The sequence below is a fragment of the Podarcis tiliguerta genome (genome assembly GCF_965153285.1).
Source record: "Podarcis tiliguerta genome assembly, chromosome: 1".
NCBI lineage: Eukaryota > Metazoa > Chordata > Lepidosauria > Squamata > Lacertidae > Podarcis > Podarcis tiliguerta.
The window spans coordinates 68,941,609-68,962,356 of NC_139534.1; the positions used below are offsets into that span (position 1 = coordinate 68,941,609).

The window sequence follows — 20,748 nt, forward strand, 5'->3', positions numbered from 1 at the left end:
GAAAATACAAGCTCGTTTTGAAAAGAAACCTGCCAATGCATTTGTCAGGAAGAATAGTTTGGTTCCAAACTATTGATTCCAAAACTAACAATGGGTTTGATGAATCAGTTTGGAAGACGGGCAAAATGGAAATTGCTGTCTCCTGCCCCCACCGCTGCCATACCCCACCAAGCACTTCTGCTGTCACTGCACTTCATACCCCGCCACTCCCACTGAGACTGTCCCCAGCTCTTGGGGTGAAGCAGGGCACCTCCTCTAAGTGTTGCCACTTGGCTTCTCCTCTGGGGGGAGCCAATTGGCAATGTGGCACCCTGAAATGCCTAACACAGTGGGAGCCAGGGCACTCTTTAAAGCATTGCTTCTCAGCTTCTCTGCCTGGGAGCAAGGAAGATCTGTGTTGGGTGCTACACAAGTGATCACAATCCAGCTGTAAAATTGTATTCAGAGCATCTTTTGCAACCATGTTTTCAAACCACAAGAAGAAAACTATGGAAGACTGCTAGGTTGTCCTTCCTGGATTAGGATATACAGTGGTACCTCAGGTTACATACGCTTCAGGTTACATACGTTTCAGGTTACAGACTCCACTAACCCAGAAATAGTGCCTCAGGTTAAGAACTTTGCTTCAGGATAAGAACAGAAATCGTGCTCCGGCGGCGCGACAGCAGCAGGAGGCCCCATTAGCTAAAGTGGTGCTTCAGGTTAAGAACAGTTTCAGGTTAAGAACGGACCTCCAGAACGAATCAAGTACTTAACCTGAGGTACCACTGTACAGTAGTTCTTCACTAGACAGCACATCCACTAAGTTAGCTAAAGTTTATATGACTATGAAAACTGCAGCCAACTTTTTCTTTAAAATCCCAGGTGTAATAAATTTGTTCTTAGCTGCAATAATGTTGAGTCTCTCTCACACACACTTTAAAATTTTTATACTTAAAGCTATAAAAAATTAAAATGGAATCCTTGGGGAGCATAATTTCATAAGGAAAATAGAAAGAGACAGGCTGATATTCTGGCAGAAATGTCTTGTTAACTCTAGAAACTTTTCCCTAAATTAATTTACAGTTTAAACAAGGAGGCAGATTGTTTATAATTTTGCTGTTAAATAGATTGAAATGAGAAGATTGGTTCAGATATACTGACTTGTCTTCGCATCCAATCCAACACACACATAGAGAGGGTTCTGTATTGCTTTGAGGTCTGACACACCAACACCACTTGCCCAGCATTGCTGTTGAATAAAGCAATGTTCCTTTCTGTGAATAAGGTTCATGCTCATGCAACAGAAGCATTTGATATGCTAGATCCTGAAGCTGCTATGATGAACAGGTTTTTACAGTGAAGAACAGTCACATTTCTAGTTGTTATCCATACAATAGTTTTAAACTTATACGTAGAGTGGATTTGAATAAGAAGGGTTCTAGCTTCTGGTCAAAAATAAAAGTGGCATTATTAACTTTAAAATCTCTGAATAGCTTCTTTTTGGAATATTTGAGATGTGCCCCCATTACTTCTTATAAACAGAGATCAAGAGAAAATTGCTTTTCTGGGGCCAGGGAGACACTCCATTTATATAATTACCCTCACAGGAAAGAAGATCTGCTACTCTGGCCCATAGCAGAAAAGTGGAAAAGCACTCTACTTTGGTTTGCAAGTATGAGAGATACTGATGGTATCTTCAGAAGGAGTCATGAGAACTGCAAGGGCACATTGTCTGAATTCCACAGAATTCACTCAATATTGATACTGACTGTTCTACAGTCTTCTTACAAAACTAAACACAACATACTGTTGGGTTAACGGTGTCTGTAACCTGAAGCGTCTGTAACCTGAGGTACCACTGTACATTTCCTTCTCCTAAATTTCTGGTTAATGTATGTGTTGCTTTAAACCACACAAGGGCACTGTTTATCTATTAACCTAGCCAGCACTTGTTTGTAAACTTCATTGTCTAAGTTAACTCCAACCTAAAAGCTGGGTCATTTTGTTTGTTCTTTACAGACAAAATTTCTACTTTTTCTTTCTTATCTCTACTCATCCTATAAATAGTCCTTGCATGAATAAAGCCTCTGAACTCCAGAAACTGTGACTACCTCAATATAATTCATCCAAGCTGCAAAGTCTGCTAACACATACATACCCCAAAGTGCTTTTTCTAATTTTTAATGTTATTGCAACAAACCAAGTATCACTTGCTAAGTGTTTACTTCTTCATTTCTTTCCCAACTGGAGTGTTTTAAAAACGAAGTTGAATCTGGTGTTCATTTAATTATGTGAAATAGCCCTTACTTTATGGACAATTATTGGGATAAGAGCTCTGAAGACCATGGGCATGACTTAGCCAACATTAAACTGCTTGAATTTTTCTAGATGGAAGATATTTAAGTGCATTCTTAAGTCATCTGTTAAAATCTATTGTTCTTGAAAGTGCATGATCTGGGCCAGAGTCTATCTTTTTCATTTAATACATTTCAAGTTTTCAAAAATTGACTAATTTACAATTTAAAAAATATTCCGAAGACAACATGCATTATGCCCACCAGAAGGTATTCCTTACCCATTGGGTCTAAAGTCAGGCAATGGTCTATCCAAGGGGAGACGATCACTCAGGTAAGCATTGTAGCCATAATACTGGAATTGTTTGAGGGCAATACGTCTGTTCTCGGGGCTCAGATCCTGACCCCAGTGAGCAAAGAGGGATGAATCAGTGAAAGCCTCTGCAGGATTTTCTTCTGGTTTCAGAGGTGCTTCTGTAAAACAATGATATATATGATTTTCTTTAACAACAACAACAATGCAGTTTAGAACTTTTATTTATACAAGGTAATATTCAGGTTTGGTGCAAATTTGTAAGTTTTTACAATGCTACTGTAATATTTCACAAGATCAAGCCTGGTTGGCATCCGTCTGTCTCAGGAGGCAATGGAGGAGTGCGCCTTTGGGACTGAAGTCAATCTGTTGGCAAGCCAGACTTGGCTAAACTCCAGCCTGCCCTAGGCTGGCTATACAAAAGCTTTCATAAACAGGTAGCAACCATTCAATGAGCCCAATATCTTTACTCCAGAAAGATATGTATCTAACTACACAAAGTCAGTCTGCTATCTGGTCAGTCTTTAACACTAGCCAAATTCTGGCACAGGTGGTCCAAAACACTGCCAGGTTTAGCATGTGGCCTGATTATTCAGTGTGCAAAGCATTGGAACTTCAATCCTAAAAAATTGAACAGCCACAAACGCCTGCAAAGCTGGAAACCATGTTTTCACACTGCAGATCTATTGGCACTTGCAGGTTTTACTGATTCAGTAGGTTCTAAATGTTGTTGTGAAATATTGTTTATTTAAATTAATTTTCATGACTTTTAAAAAGGATGTTTGTAGCTCGCCTTGAAAATGTTAGACTGAAAGGTGTAACATTTAAATGAAGCATTCCATATCTTGTGTACTAAGCAGTTAATAAGATGCTTTACTTGTGCCTTTATTTTAATTTTATTTACTTTACACAGGGCCATAGCTAGGGGGTGCTGAGGTGGGACATAACCCATAAATATAAACATTGATGATTGCCTCATGAGAAATGGTTTTAAATACAGGAGAGGGTGAATTGAATGGGGGGAAGAGTAGGAGGAGAGGCAGAAAGAAGAGCTAATTTGTCCATGGCTAGGTGGCGCAATCTGGACAGTTCTGCCAGGGACACAAGATCACCTAGCTACGGCTCTGGTAGTACATATAGTAAGAGTAAACTCAATCCTTGCTAAGACAGTGTTACTTGTACATCAGATTAAAGTGGGAGATATTTACAAAAACATCTCATAAATCAGTAAAGGTAAAGGGACCCCTGACCATTAGGTTCAGTCGCGGATGACGCTGGGGTTGCGGTGCTCATCTCGCTTTATTGGCTGAGGAAGCCGGCACACAGCTTCCGGGTCATGACTAAGCCGCTTCTGGCAAACCAGAACAGCGAACGGAAACGCCATTTAACTTCCCACCAGAGTGGTACCTATTTCCCACTGGAGGAAAATCTACTTGCGTTTTGATGTGCTTTCCAACTGCTAGATTGGCAGGAGAAGGGACCGAGCAACGGGAGCTCACCCCGTCACAGGGATTCAAACCGCTGACCTTCAGATTGGCAAGCCCTAGGCTCTGTGGTTTAACCCACAGCGCCGCCCGCAAAACACAGTAGTCACCCCCAAAACACCTAGAATCAGTATCTGGCAACCTGAGGATGAAACCCCGCCTCATTTTATTCATTTCAAAGTGAATAAGTAGCTTAGTTTTCAAAAGTGAATAGTTATCTTTCTTGAGCTAACAAGCAAGAAAACATAATAAAATATTCAGACACATCTATCTCTGCTGAGGCCTTTGTATTTTAGGGATATCTATCAACTTGCAATAACTATTAGGCACTATGGTGCCTATCACTCTGATGTAATGAAAAAGGGAAGCCAAATGGATAATATTATTTGGCAAGTAATAACAGGTACAATGTCAGTTTCTCTCTGCTGCTTTCCCTGCTATGTAAATTCTGACCAAAGACCTATGACTGGGCAGAAGCCCACAGAATCTAATACATTAATATAGCATATTATTCCAAATATAGAACAATATATGGGACGGGTACAGGCTCTATGAATAGAAACCCAGCACGTGCTACAGTTCAAAGATCTGTGCTCCCCAAAATACATTACCTCCCTCCAATACTCACAATGACTTTCAGTCAGATTGGCTTGTATTCCTTTAAAAGGAAAAAGAAGAGGAAATGTGTTCCCCTGCCCTCTGTGTGTGAGTAACCAGAAATGGCTGGTATATTCAGAAAACAAAGAGGTTTTTGAAATGCAAAAGCTGCTAGACAGCGTGTCAGGTCATGGATAATCAATGAGACGTTATTCAGATGCAACACTTTACTGTGACTTGACATTTCACAAGTCGAGCCCTTCCTCATAATTTATTACAAGAACCTCCAAGACCTTGAATGGTATTTGACATAATATAATACAGTTTAGCATCCTGCAAGCAGCTTCTCTGGATGTAAAATACAAAAATGTGGAGAAACATTTCCATAAAATAAATGCATCTCCCCAGCTGTACAGATTCAGAACAGTACACAGGATGAAGCTTAACGTCTGTAAACTGAAGCTCACACACAGTGATCTTCCCCCACATACACAGGCACTTGGCATGTTTTTAATCTGGACCATTTAAATTCTTTATAATCCACAACTTTGTTGTACTGGAGGAAGGGAAACAGTGTTAATTCTTGGCTAGGAGTGAGTTCCTTGTGCCAATGCAAGAAAACAGCCTGGTTCACACATAATGCTAAGTCTATGTTTATTAAACTATGGTTTATTAAACCATGGCTCACTATGATATCCAAATCCTGCTCAGTGGCTTAACTATCATTTGCTTATTGCCAACAAACTATAATCTGAACTCATGTATTGTTAATGGCTTGCTTTGTTTTAACTATGGTTTGGTGTCGCATGTGAACCCAGCACTTTTCCTTAATCATGGTTAGTTTGGCCACCACATCCCAAACATTCAACCAGTTACAAAGGCACATGACAAGAGTAGCTGGAAAACTAAATAAACGTTTGAAAAAGAGAGAGTCATGTTGTGTTTAATTGTCTGTGGGACAGCTTGTGTTTTGTTATAAACCACATCTTTAGTATGATGCACAAACCAGGCCAATGACTCATCTCACACTGACACAGGGACTTAAATGCCCAGTCACATAAGCCACAGTTTGTGGCCTTGCTCAATCACTTGCCAATGCAAAAAAGTAATTATAATTAAGTACCAACATTCCTATGTTCATCAAAGCTACAAAATATAATGTGGTTGGGATATAATGCTTACTGACCAGTTCTTTAGCATGTCATAGGTGTACAGGATACACACACATACAAACATACACATTAATTTCTGGAGTTCCTAGAAAATACAAAACTAGCAGCTAGTTAAGTCACAGCCATACATTCTTCAATTCAGATACATTTGCCAACAACATTTCTTTATTAATGCAGTTCCACACAATGTACTCTAGAAAAAATTCTGTAGACTCTTTTGATTGCTGTCTCTGGAGACTGACTGAGCCACACAACAACTCCTACACTATCACCCATAGGCCCAAAAGGCAGCTTTAGCAGGCAAGATAAAAATATATGTAAGGAAAACAGCTTATGTAATGACACTCTCTACCATCCGGGATCATAACTCCTGACTTATGTCAAGAAGCTTGTCCTTTTATCTTTATTTTTAACATAAATTGAGAAGATTAAGCTGTTGGCTTCTTCTGCAGTGCCCTTCTTCCTCCATCCCCCACCACGACTCTGACAAGAGACTAATGAAAGACTGGTAGCTTGCACTGGCTTTCAGTCACCTAAATATGTAGCACTTCTTAATCTGTCAAGGCACTTTGCTTCTGCTAAATCCTGGGATCAGCTCCATTTCACTTCGGGGACGAAAATCATGCCAAACCCTCATTTCAGATGAGAAACATGACCTTGACAAGCCTATTAAAAACAGCTGAATATAACAATGTGGAGCACGCATTACTTAAGGTAGTGCCTGGCTAATTTGAAGAGGGCATATATCTCATTTTCTCCCACCATGTGTTACAAGGCAGAATAGCAGCCTTCCCCAGCCTGGCGCCCTCCAGATGTTTCAAAATACAACTCCCATTATGCCTGACCATTGGCCATGTTGGCTGGGGCTGATGGGAGTTGTAGTCCCAAAAAATCTGAAGGGCATCAGGCTGGGAAATTCTGAAATATAGATGTAAGATACATGCATTAATATACAAGAGCAGAGATTCCATGTTCACAGTTTTCTGGGTTTATTCTTTCAGAGCCTTGCCAGGTTGGAAAAAAACAACTATTGATTAACTTGCTTGAGTTTAATGTAGTCTGGGTTCGTATTTTATATTCTATCTATATTCAAGTGCCTCTTCCTTCCAGTTATTCCTGCACTAGGCTGCATCTTTTGTACTGCACATGTGAGGTGTGTGCTTCTTAAGAAAATCTAAAGATATATGGCTTGGTTTCCACTATCACTCCCCCAAGCCCTCCTCCCCTTTCATCTTCGTTGAGAATTGCACATTCGTAAGTGTCAATCTCACCTATGGTTTTCTATGCATTAGAATTTCATGTGTTATTTTTTTCATCACAGGGAATGCTTGGACTTTGAATCTGTGAATATGATATACAGAGTATATAGAGTATAATAATCAACAGTCTTTAACTTCACCCCTTGACCCTGGGAGATATCACATAAGCATGACAGTCACAAGATCCAATTTGCTAACATTTCTGAAGCATATTTTGTTGAAGGGGAAGCCTGATTTTTGTTTTTGGCTTAACACCATACTGCCCTGAATGTGTACCAAACATCCACATAGATAATTCAGGTCATATCTTCTTTCTGATGCCCTGAATTCTAGGTGAAATTGTGTCAGTAACACGAGGTTACTGTGTTCAGTCTGAACTTACCAGTACAACAGTACTACAGGAATTACTGGACTCAGTCCTTAGCTCACGGTGTAGTTTAGTGTTTGGTGGAGACTGTGCCCCCATAGAATTTCCACTCCTCTCTCCAGCACCACTTGCCAAAAAGACACTGCATAAGGTCAGCTAACAGAAAGGATATTGAAATGTTGGATTCTTCTTAAGTTTAAGACTCAGAGCCATTTGTTCCTACTTTGCTTGTTGCTTTCTGTTCCACAACTGCCTCTTAGCTGGGGGAGGTGGTCAAGACAGCTGACAAAATATGCAAGAAGGAAAATAGCAGCAGCAGCAGCAGCAACAGCAGCTGTGCCCTAAAAGACAAGCTCATTTGCTTCTGATCCTTTAGAAGGGGGACTCTCAGAAGAGGTTATGAGCAGGTCTAATCAGGAAGGAGGGCTTGTCTTTTTGTTTTGTTTTATGGATGTAGTGAATTTATTTTTCCTTGAAAAAGGGTTTGGGAAACAATATATAATGTCATATTTTACACAGCTGCCATTCTTCTCCTGTTCTCCTTCCCTAGTTCTAGCCTTGGGAGGGAATTCCCCTGTTCTTGTTGTCCCTTGGATTCAGGTAGTTTTCCCTAATTGATCTCAGAAACACATCAAGTAAGTATCGGTAATTCAACTGCTGGTTCTATGTGACTGACATTGCAGAACGCAGAAAACTGCCTTATATTGAATCAGGCCTTTGGTTCATCAATGTATACAGTGACTTGCAGCACAGATTTCAGATAGCAGTCCCTCCTAGCTCTACCTAGAAATGATGGGAATTGAACCAGGAACTTTTTGCAGATAAGGCAGATGCTCTAGCACTAAGCCATGGCCCTTCCCTATACATGACTCAATACACTTCAGAGCTCCTTTCGTGCCTTGTCAAAACAGAGGTTCACAAAGACCAAGAATCACTGCCACATACACAAATATGCACGATGCCCTGATGATTTTATTTCCTCCTCCTTCCTCTCATTCCACCAGAACAACTCCTTAACAAAGTATTTAACCATATGCATAAAGTTTAAAGACATGATTAGTCAACAGAATTAACCTCCCGAAGACTTCAAATTAGGCATGTGCTTAAACATCCTGCTGAATAACGAACTCCAGGAAAAAAACAAACCAAGGTATTCATGCATATCGATTGCTGCTGTTTCTGTGAGGGAAGAGAAAAGCAGCTTATGCTGACAGGCGGATGCGGACTGCCAACCACAACACAGGCAAGGTACGTAGCTCTTTGAGAGCTGTGCTTGCTTTATTCAGCACTCCATTTAGCATCAATGAGCACATTTACCTGGAAAAAAGCTGCTCTCCAGTTAACACTACAAGGGTCAGAACTCAAATTCTTAGTCACAAACAAACTGCTCTACAAGAATGTGTGTGTAACATAAGTTTGTCCTCTGTCATCAGTCCTTGATCTCAGGGAACTTGCATTTGACATCCAAAAGAAGGTGTTGTTCTGAATATAAGGTTAGTATAGCATTTAAAATTGAGGGGAGAACACAGGGATGTACCTGCATGAGCAGAAGAATTTCCACTTGTACAATGGGACTTTACTTTCTTCTCCTCTCTCCACCCCTTGACCCTCCTCATGAGCAGTGGCGTAGCGTGGGTTGTCAGCACCCGGAGCAAGGCAAGTAATTTGCGCCCCCCCCCGCTGCACTGTCCCTCCCCCAGATAGTCCCTCGCTCTCTCTCCGCACCGCACGCCTGGCACCCTCCCCTCCACAGTGGGCGGCGACCCAGCGGCTTGGATCGGATTTGCACAGCCAGCACTGCAGTGAGAGAGTGAGTGAGCCAGGTAGGGGCAGAGAGCTGCGAGTGCGAGTGCGCCCCCCCCCCATGTTGCGCCTGGTGCGGCTGGCCCCCCTGCACCCCCCACGCTACGCCACTGCTCATGAGCCCTTTAAATCTTCTCCAGAGGGTAAGAGGACCCTACATAATAGATTTTGTGGGGTGTGCAGGGGACTAGTGGAAGTTGAAGATCCACTACATGAACAGAAGTCCAGCTCACAGAATGTTGGATTCCAGTCATATGCCTCAGTTGGCATAAATATGAGAGAGTACAGGATAGGCTCCATACAAACCTGCCCTTACCCATCCCAGTTTATTTTTCTTCTTCTTTATTTATTTTAATTTTGACAAAGTAATAACCATAAACAGGAATCTCTACTGAATGGAACTGCATTTTTGCACTTCTGCATATGTCGCAGTCAGAGACCTCTATTAAATTAACCCCATATGTTGAAAGACATATGTTGGTCATATGCCACATTTTTCTTTTTAAGGTCAATTTTCTCTTTTCTTTGAGAAGCTAGTAACATTTACTAGTGGTTTCTCCTTGTCTTTCTGCACACTCCCCTTTCAACAAATTCCAAGCAGCGACATTCCACTGAATGAGCACCAGAGGAATAGCCTTTAAAGTCTACAAGTAAGTGTGAGCCAATTGTAAATTTAGAAAATGACATTTCAAATGTTGCCCAGCTAGACTGATTCCTTCTATCCCACTGCTGACATTTATAAAAAGGAACTGTGTTAATTTGAAGCTCTACAACACAGTCTCTGAAGATTCATATATCTTTCTTGTTATTGTTTTCAAAATGGAAGGTGGTTAACTAATGTAAGCACTGCTGTGAACATTTTGTACAAGTGGCACAGCAATTCCCATTACAGCTGCTTGCCCAGGGTGTGTTTCTTACTTCTCCCCCCAAAACCCTCACAGGATGAGGATGATGACAAGGATAAAGAAGCATAACAGATTGATGGTATTTGTGCGCAGCAGTTGTGAACAGCACTGCCAGACCTATGGTATTAAAATAGTGCAGGGAAGGCTAATATATCCAGTCCAAAATGTACTAATTTAAAAAAGTATTTTATACTTGCAGTTTTCATAGCTTCACTGTGACTGCTTTTGGATGGTGTGTTACTTTAAGAATATTGCTGGAAGCACCTCCAATGTGCACTTGACTTCACACTGGGAATTATCACATATACCAAAAGCCGCAGCCCTTTGGCATAGAAATTGCTTGTGCAAAGCCAGTCTTACACACTCACATCTCTTTGAAACAGATGTCTTGTCTCATGCAGTCTTCAATGAGTGACAAAAATCATGCAGCAAATTGATCTGGCTGCCATTAATTCCCCCACTTTCTATGAACAGACTGCAATGTACAACTATAAGGGTGACTCATTGCTTATAGACAATAAAGTCCTCCAAGACTAGAAGACAATCAGACTGCAAATTCCCATCTAACTATTCCAGGGACAATGAGGCCTGATGGACAGCCAGGAGGATAGCAACACAAACACATGGCTATAGCTGATGCTTCAGCCATTTTATTCATGCAAATCTATGCAAATCTTATCTTTTTTCCTTGTTAATAAAGTACACAAAAGCAAAGCAAGGTGCTAAATAATGTCCTGACAAAATGTATGAAACACCTCTCCATTATGGCCACTGTACCACTGAGCATACAATACCCTTTGAAAAGCATCTGTTATATTTCTAATTTGTTTTAGTTTGAACCCAATTGGACACTGGGCCCTTACGTACCCCTAACTATCACACTAGCTAATCAGAAATACATGTTTATGGCTATGTGCCTGCCATTACTGGCCACATAGTTCCCAAATGAGCTATCTGGTCAAAAGCTTCAGGGAGAATCAACAGTTTCATTCTCTTTTATGAGCCAAAATTTCCTCCCAATTAGCTCTGTTTTAAAAGAAGATCAAATTGTATCAGATGTTAGATGTGCCAGTGAAACCTGCATTAAAGGGGTTGATTTGCATTTACCTAGCACTGTAGAACTAATTCTCTTTTGGTAGCTCCAATTTTCCATGACTAATTTGTAGTTTCTTAGTAAACTAGACCCAAGGTTGTTATTTCGGAATGTGAGCTGGAATCTTCAAATCAGCAGATGGGCTGGGATTCTACTCTCAATTTTCTGCACAGTGCCCAGGTAATACGCTTCAGGTGATGAGAGGATTTCTGTCTGCTGTAGCCGGTATAGCGCTGATGGGTCCAGAATTTGTATTCATTGCAACAGTTTTCTCTAAAAGAACAAATCCTAAATGCTGATTCCTAAAATAAAGTCAATGGATTTTATATGAAGGCAACCCTTTCATTAACCTTGAGAAAAGAGTCCACGTTATTTACTGCATATTTGAAGAAGCTTCTGTTTTTTCTGAAGTTAGAAACAGTTACCACAGAAGTAAAACACCACACTGAGGTATGGAGACAATTAATTTTCTGTGATCTTCTCTCCAAACATCTTGAGTGTAAGCTGATGTGGCATTCTTCACCCACAAAACATAGCAGAGAAGGGCATAACTATTTTCTATAGGAAATATTCAAGAAAGAAGTATGTACGTGTGCATGGATGGGGGTATTTTCTGGTAAAACTCCCATGAAAAACAGCATGCAAACAAGTCCTCAGTTTCGTAAAGGAGCTGTAGATATAATTTCAAAAAAACAACATTGAAAAAGCAAGCTCATAACCTCACAAAGCTATTGGTTGTGTGCTTTAACAGATAAAATTAACAGTGCCTCTGTTAGTAATTTTTCTCTGCAATTTTTCTTATTTATTTGCTTAAACTGCACAGGGTATCACTTTACTCTGTGTCTATTACATTAAGTAGATTGGTTCATCATGTTGATGTGTTCTTCATTACTTCTCCATAATAAGAACCAGTATTTCACTTTGAATATTCATCATATGGAAACAATCTCCTTAAATATTATAAATGCTCTTGCTAAAATGATTGACTGCAATGAGGCCTTGAAATAAAGCTGTAAGAGAGGAAGTGTGTGTATGTGTGTGTGTGTGTGTGTGTGTGTGATGCACAGCAGAAAGACCAGTAATGAGAGCTAGGAATTATGGGCAAAGTTGATAAGCGAGAGTAATTGGATAAAATCATAGGGTAAAATTACTTTCTGATGGGCTCCTAGGCCCATAAATACCATAGTCATAGTTGCATTGCCACCTTCCGATTTCTATCTCCCTTCCGCTTCTTGCCTCATAGAACAATGGCAATGGCATGAATACAAAGTCTTCCACATTAAGAGGGAGGGAAGAAGAAAATTTACTCGTTTGGTTTCCTTCAAAAACAGCTCCTCTAGTTTTGTAATAGAGTATTAGGACACCTCTTCTCTTATCCAGAAAACTCACTTTTATTTCATCAGAGGAAGTGTCACAATTAAAATTTTAATAATAAAAGGATGGAGCCAAATGTGTTCTTGTTTAATTCCTTTGGATCAAAAGTAGTAATTTTGGGAAGCATTCATTATTGCCTTATGAAATCTTTGACAGCAAGAAAACAAAAATGCCATCTCTGCGTACAAAAAAAGGAGCGAAAACAATGCAACTTTTTTTCCAATATTTACCTAGATTATGAGCTACCTACTTTATAATTCTGTACTTATCTCTTCCTGGGCTCTTGAAAAGTTACAGCAAGAACAAAAGCCAGCACTGCATGTGTCACAGTCAATCAAGGAAGAAAAAAGGGTTTCATTGAAACTCGTGCCAAATGCACAGATCCACCAAGTGCTATAACTTCCTATGTTTTTTACCAACCTTACAAATATATTCAAATTCATTATTGAAAATGAAAAAGACATGACTGTATGTGTACAGTTACTTACAGCACAATGTGGATATGGAAGTAAGCCCCACTGTGTTCAGGAGGGTTTGCTACCAGCTACGTGGATACAGAGTTGTAGCCCTACTGTTTCAGAATAATGCTAATACCAAAAATCCTGTCTGTCGTTGGAATATACAGTCTATAGTTGAGGGATAAAATACATGTTTGGCATGCATGCCAAATACCCTAGGTTCAACCCCCAGCACCTCCAGGTAGGGCTAAGAAATAATCCTGCCTGAACTCTGGAAAGCTGTGTGCATTAGGAGTAGCCAAAATGGTGGCTTCCAGTGGTTATTGGACTCCAAACTCCTAGCAGTCCCAGCTAGTAGGACCAATAGTCAGGGGTGGTGGGATAAGCTGTCAAAGAGCATCAGGATGGCACCATGTTGGCAACCCTGGTTGAAGACAATACTAAGCTAGATGGACCAATGGTCTGACTTGGGATGGATAACCTTCTTCTGTATCATTGCCACAGACAGTTCAGCCCATACTGGGAAGCGGTTATTTTACCAGTACAATGTAGCAGTGCATAATGAAAACTGAATTGTACCAATTGTACCCATGGTGGCCAGTTCACACCATTAGAATCAATGTCACAAAGCACCTGCTCATTGTGTTAGCAGATCCTCACCACATGCTTTACACTAGCAGACCATTTCAGTACGTGGCTTTTCTGGTGTGTAGCGGTGATTCTCCACAAGATTTTTTTTTTTTTAATTTAGCATTGTGGTTATCTTTAAACAAAAGATGTTCCGATCTCAAGCATGCTTAGACATTTTAATGGCCCTTATTTCCTTGCTGATTGGGAAAAAAACTGGTCTGGCCTGCTCTTGTGCCTTTAACAGCAGTTTGATCTGCAGAAATGGGCAACTGAAACTTTTTACAGCACAGTTGGCAGGATTGTTTGTAGATGAATGAGGTAATGTGAGGCAAAGGTTGAAAGTAGGCGCAGCCTACAAGAAAGTGACCCGGGTGTTGGCTCTGTTCTGTTGTAGTACTTTAAGCTAATTTCAAAATTATAAAGAGGTGGCATAGAAATATCAGATATACTTAGTTTGGTTAACTACCTTTTCTAAGGATTCACCCAATAATCTCCCCCCAAAGGAGTAAGTGACACATCATGAAGTTATATGAAAAGGGTATTATTTATTTATTACTCCCATGCATTTATATATTGATACAGGCCACCATAATCCCTTGAGCATACCAGCACATCCACAGGAGCCCTGCCCAGTTGCTATGCCAACCCTGATGGTCTCAGACAGAAGACCATCAACAACACAACGGACTGCATACACAAGTGGATTCAACACGGACTATAACAAAAGAACAGTGATTGGATTCCCCTTCAGGGGGCAGGAAACTGCGACTACCTTTTGTCTTCTGAAAATGACTCATGGGGAGGGGGAGAAGGGAACCAGCCAGGTGGCAGGACACTCAGGTTACCACCACCACCCCTCCCTCAACCCCTCCTTTCTGTGATGTATGCATGATGTTTCTGGGGGTGGGCTTGACCTACAGGATGGGAATTTCAAAAGTTTTTATAAGGCCTTGCACACCATTTTTCTGTGTCTTTCCTCTCTCCTGCAAGTGAGGGGAGCACCCTGTTGCAACAGTTCAATAAAGGCCAAGCCTACAGGCTGCTGATTTGCTCCAATTTACTCTGGTTGGTGTCTTTACTTTTTGTCCAAGGGAGCCCTCGGATTTTTCCGGTAACACCAGCAAAGAAACAATGAGCCACTGAAATACTGTAGGGAGGGATGCTGCTAGGAAAGTATAAATGTGCCTCAGTCCTTTCTGGCATTCATTAACACTTTCTGTTCCAAAGCAATTCGTTAATTTTGCACAAGCCTTTCTTCCATTTTTTTATCCACTGATGTGGAAATACATGTAATATTTTTATATATGTTATAGTGCACAATTAACACTCCTACCTTAGCCATCAACAGTTATTTACAAATCAGTTATATTCCATATGTGATCCCTTTCAAAGTTAACAAACTTCTAGAAGGATAGTCATGTTAAGCCTTCTGCAGCAAAAGCAAGAGAGTCACCCTGTTGATACTTTGCTCTTTGTGCCCTAAACTGGGTCCTATCTAACAACATGAATTTAAATAGGGACAAATGTCTGGTTCTTCACTTAGGCAGGATTAACCAGCTATACCAATATAAGATGGAGGAGACCTGGTTTGCCAGTAGGGGTTTTAGTATACCACAAGCTTCACATGAGTTAACAGTGTGATGCAGCAGCAAAAAAGCTAATGCTGTTCTAGGCTGCATCAACAGAAGTATAGTGTCCCAATCAAAGGAAGTAATAGTACCATTCTATTCTGCCTTGGACAGACCACACGTGGAGTACTGTGTCCACTTCCAGACACTACAATTTAAGGATGTGGTGGTACCTCAGTTCTCAAACAAAAGCCCATTCAACTTCCAAAACGTTCGAAAACTGAGGTGTGGATTCCCATTGGTTGCAAGAGCTTCTTGCACTCAGCGGAAGCCACATCGCATGTTCGGGTTCCAAAAAACATTAGAAAACGGAAGCATTTACTTCCGGGTTTTTGGCGTTCAAGAATCAATACGTATGACAATGGAGGTGTTCGAGAACCGAGGTTCCACTGTATTGCAAAGCTGGAATGTGTGCAGAGGAGGGCAACCAAGATTATCAAGGGTCTGGAAACTGAGCCTTACAAGGAGCGCTTGAAGGAGCTGGGTATGTTTAGCCTGGAAAAGAGGAGAAAGAGGAGGTATCATAGCTATCTTCAAATATCTTCAGAGCTGTCACATAGAAGAGGGAGCATGCTTGTTTTCTCCTGCTCTGGAGGGTAGGACCCGTACCAGTGGATTCAAGTTACAAGACAGGAGATTCTGGCTCAACATCAGGAAGATGTTTCTAAGAGCTCTTTGACAGAGGAACAGATTATTTTTGGGAGGTTGGGGACTCTCCTTGCTTGAAGGTTTTTAAGCAGAGGTTGGATGGCTATCTGCCATGGATGCTTTAGTTGAGATTCCTGCATTGCAGGGGGTGGACTAGATGAACCTCTGGGTCCCTTCCAACTCTACAATTCTATGATTGTGTGGATTATTATTACTATTATTATTTAAATTTGTATCCTGCCCATCATCTGAAGATCTCAGGGTGGTTCACAGCATATGCCTTCATTAAAGAGTAGTGCTACTTTTAACCGTTAGAGGTAAAAGATGGGATAAGAATAAATAGATAGATGATAAAAATAAAAATAAAAAACCAAATACGAGTTCTTTTTTAAAAAATGAAAAATGCAAGGAACTTTATACAGAAGTCTTGCTTTGTTAATGCATTCAGTGTCTGCTTGACTGTGCCTTAATCGTGTTAAGAATCAAATATCAGTATTTTCCAGCTTGGTAAACAGCCAATTTTGTCAAAAGATGTCACAGCAAATACAGAGAAACAGCATTCCAGACTTTCTCAGTCACATTAAAGAGGAGTTTGGAATAACTGTATGATTGCAGTGTATTCCCATGCTACGAAACTAAGATTTTTCAAAGCAATAACTTGCACATCAATTTTAACTAGATTAAGAAACCACTTTGGTAGAATAATACGCTGACATTCTCTATAGCTTATTTTTATTATTGTCAGAAACACACACATTTACATGCAAACTCCTTTAACAACAGCCAGAAGAACTACAAGCAAATGAAATATTGTTCAAACGCCATTCAACCAGAAAAGAAGGGATTTGTGCCCATGTGTGTGTGACACATAGCAGAGCCAATCTTGAGCATCAAGTATTCTGATGAAACAGAAAAAAGGAAGCCCCAATTTTTAGGGGCAAATTATTTTATTTATTGACAGCACTGTTGTTACTATAACTTATTTATCAATCACCGTCTAAAACACTGTCTCAAGGCAGTTTGCACACAAGTTACTGATATGATCCATAGGGCCTCATGATCCATAGTACCAACACCTTGAACGTGCCTCTCTAGGAAATATTCAAGGCAGTAAACAAATGTATAAAAGAACCAAACAATGAACCAACATTATGAATTAAGAAGCTAAAACTCAGTACAAAAGCAGAAGCAGCCAACGCTGTTGGCGAAGCTACCCCTGGAACCCATTAGCAAGCTGTTACAGAGCCAAGTGAACTTCTTTTACCACAGAGCATCCCTATATCTTCTAGCCCTGTTTCAGTTCTGACTGCTGTGCTTCAGGTGGTTAGGGTGGGGTACAGTTTGGGGCTCCAGTTGATGATCAGGGTCCCAGCTGATTATCTCAGCGGTTAAGCAGATTCAAATGAATGGAGGTGGCTCTTGAGGTAATTGGCCACAGCACTTTGAATTGAGCCCAGAAAAAAATACGATTATGCTTGTCAGGTATATTCTGTAGCAGCAGACGCTCCACCATGATCTTCAACTGCAGCCCCAAGTCGGACACATTAAAGTAATCCAAGGCATTGCTCATGCACTAGTGGAATCTAGTCTGAAGGGGTAAAAGAAGAAGAAAAGGCTAAGCCCACCACCACCACCATACCATGCTGTTTGCATGGTAACCACAAGGTAAGCAAAGGAAAAAGAGGATAATACCTTTACATTCCCTCATCCAAGAGGGTTTTTGTATGCAGTGCTTTGGGAGTGTCTTAAGGGAAAGTGCAGCTTCAGAAAAGGCCAAACAACAAGAGGACTCTGGCTCAACTTTGTTCACAGGTAAGGCTTACCTCTGTCTTCCATGGCATTGAGCATAAACCAACACAGAGCTCCTGATTAATGCACGATGAAGGCTATGAGATTCCAAATGCACCAAAGCCATTAACAGCAGGTGCTACGTATTGCATGTAAAGTACATTCTCCTCTGTGAGCCTGAGCACTTTTTGCTATTAGAGATAGCATTTTACATTATCATCATGAGCAGAACCTACAAATGCATTAGTCTTAATAGCATAACCATAACCTTTCTACTTTTATTCCAGTGATAGGTGTGAAGAGACACAGAATTCTTTCCTTTCTCAATTTAAACCATATCGGATAGCTTCTGTTCATGCTTAAACAATTAATCCCATGGGCAGAACTGCATGATCCCAGCAAACTAAGGTACCCAACCTCTTGTTTGCCATAACACATGTGCAGTAGGAAAGGGTGCATTTGCAGTAGAGAAGTAATAGCGCTGTTGCCTGCAGGCCTTGCTTACAGGCTTCTCATAAACATCTGGTTGACCACAGGGACAACTGAATGCTGGACTAGATGGGCATTTGACCTGGTCCAGTAGGGATCTTCTTATGCTCTTATATCCTCCCCTTAATAAAAAAAAATTATTCAGCCACTATTTCTGCCCTATGGTCCCTTCCCCTGAACAATTTCAGCTGGTGTAGAATTCAGCAGCCAGGTTGCTCACCAAGGCAAGACAGTTTGAGCAAATAACACCAATCCTAGCCTGACTGCACAGGTGCCAATTCAAAGTTTTCACCTATAGAGCCTTAAATCGCTCAGGACTGCAATAGCTTAAGGACTGCCCCTCCTCATGAATTGACCCAGACCATGTGATCATCATCTGAGAACCTGCTTTGTGTGCCCCCTCCACGAGAGTCTCAGAGGGTGGCAACACAAGAACTGGCCTTTTCTGTAGTGGCTACCAATTTGTGGAATGCCCCCCACAACCTCTAGGAGGTTCACCTGGTGCCACTATTATAGATCATCAGGCGCTAGGCAAAAACTTTGTAACTGGGCCTTTGGCCTTTGGGATACTGTGGCAAAATAAAGTGACATACCGGTAACAACAATAATATTTAAATATTTAAACCCAGCTAGGAGAAAAAGGGTGAAAATTTGACCCAGGAATGGGTTGCACTGAAGAATCAGTGAGAAGGGACATCTGCACTCTCTCATCCACCAGTTCTGCCCTGCAAAATGCCTCTCCTCATCTTTGTATTCATCATTCAAGGCTTGCACAGATTGAGAACCCCATATCTGCCTCATAGCACAAGATCTCACCCAGTGCAGAGAGAAAGAGAAAGAGAGAGGGAATACTAAAATAAAAATAAAAATAAATGAAAGTCTGTTTCATATTCTGTAAATTGTTTCCCCACCTATCCTACAGGCATATAGAAGTGAGATAGGCAATCAAAAAGAATCCTTTAAACTTTGATTCCAGGAAATACAGTAGGTACTGCCACAGTCAGCATGTCTTGTCTTCAGTAAGTTTAAACTTCAACCAAACATGCAAAGACAGTTATCTTGTTACCTGTAACCACAATAGGGCAAATGCTTAAAATATCCACTTAGTTAAATCCCTTGCACCTCCAGGGACTTGAAGTAATGCTCGCTAAATAAGACCAACTTTTCAAGCTAAGTTTTTAATGTGTGACATCTTAGTGTATTTTTGGTCTTTATGGAAGCTGCCCACAGTGGCTGGGGAAACCCAGCTAGATGGGCGGAGTACAAATAATAAATTATTATTATTATTATTATTATTATTATTATTATTATTATTATTATTATTAACCTGTTCACTTTAATGGCAACGAGTTGCTATGGAGCGGATGTTTCACAGGTACAAAAAAGGGTGAGGACTACTTCCTGGAAACACACTAATGCCAAATAGACAAAACTGTCATTAAACACCATAGCCAAGGCAGTGAATTTGCTGTATCTATTTATTAATGTAACTTTCTACCCATCTTTGAAGTTCAGGACTGGTGACAATAATCTGAAGTGCAAACAGAAGCAAATAAAATTTCTCTTAACTATAACTACAACAAATATGATGCTTCCATCCGGCCAGTCTTTGTTCTGGCCATGCTGATGTGAACCAAACAGCAGAAGGAATTCAGCTATACAGATAGCAGTGCCTGCTAGCTATAGTTAAGGAGCTGGGAGGCAAGGCTCTAGATTAGGACAAGCAGGTGAAAACGAGGATGCAAAAGAGGGTTGATGAAGGCTCTTGCATCTTTAATAGTTGTGAAGAGAAGGGAATTTCAGTAGGTGCAGCTTGCACAACAATTCCCTCTACTATTACCAGTGCAGGAGCCCCCCCCCCCGCCTCTTTTGCATCTGACCACCCTACTAGGTCAAGAAGACTATGTCTAAAGACTACCCTCCTTTATAGAAGGCCTTTACCAAAACTTGGTAGTAGCCAGGACTGCACTTGCTAAGCAAATTAAAACGACAGCTTCAGGACAAGAATTTCAGTTTGGATCAATAATAGAAATAATTTCCAGGTTGCAGCAAAAAATTATGAACCATCTGATCAACTTGATCAATCACAGTGGAATGAATGACAGAGTTCGGATAATTTGTGGGGGAAAATATTCTAAATGCAGCCCAAAAATTTATTTCAGGAAATGTCAGGGTTACATTTTATTCCCTTCAATCTGTGCACATGCCAGGTTTTTATCTGGAGGTTTTGTGCTGCCTGGTGGAATAATGGGTGGTATGCCAGGGGAATTAGTGGGGATAGGGTTGGAGATAGTTTGCCTATTTCTGTTTTCCATGCTTTGAGCATGGTCTGTTTGTACCTGTTAAGTGTTGTGGGACTTTTCCTTAGTTTGTTTGGGAGGAGTGGGTATGCTGTGGTGCAGGTATTTTCAATTGTGTTCTTCTCTAGGTGTATCCGTTGTTTTGTCTCATCTTCTAGTATATA

The 20,748-nt window shown here is 40.7% G+C and overlaps 1 protein-coding gene across 1 annotated transcript in view; it reads right to left on the minus strand.

Moving 5' to 3' along the window:
• GALNT18 (polypeptide N-acetylgalactosaminyltransferase 18) overlaps nt 1-20,748 on the minus strand; it is a 261,779-nt gene that overhangs the window by 122,573 nt on the left and 118,458 nt on the right. Inside the window, exon 2 of the mRNA XM_083419760.1 lies at nt 2,558-2,750. Coding sequence (XP_083275886.1) covers nt 2,558-2,750 — 193 coding nt within the window. The remainder of the gene's footprint in view (nt 1-2,557; nt 2,751-20,748) is intronic.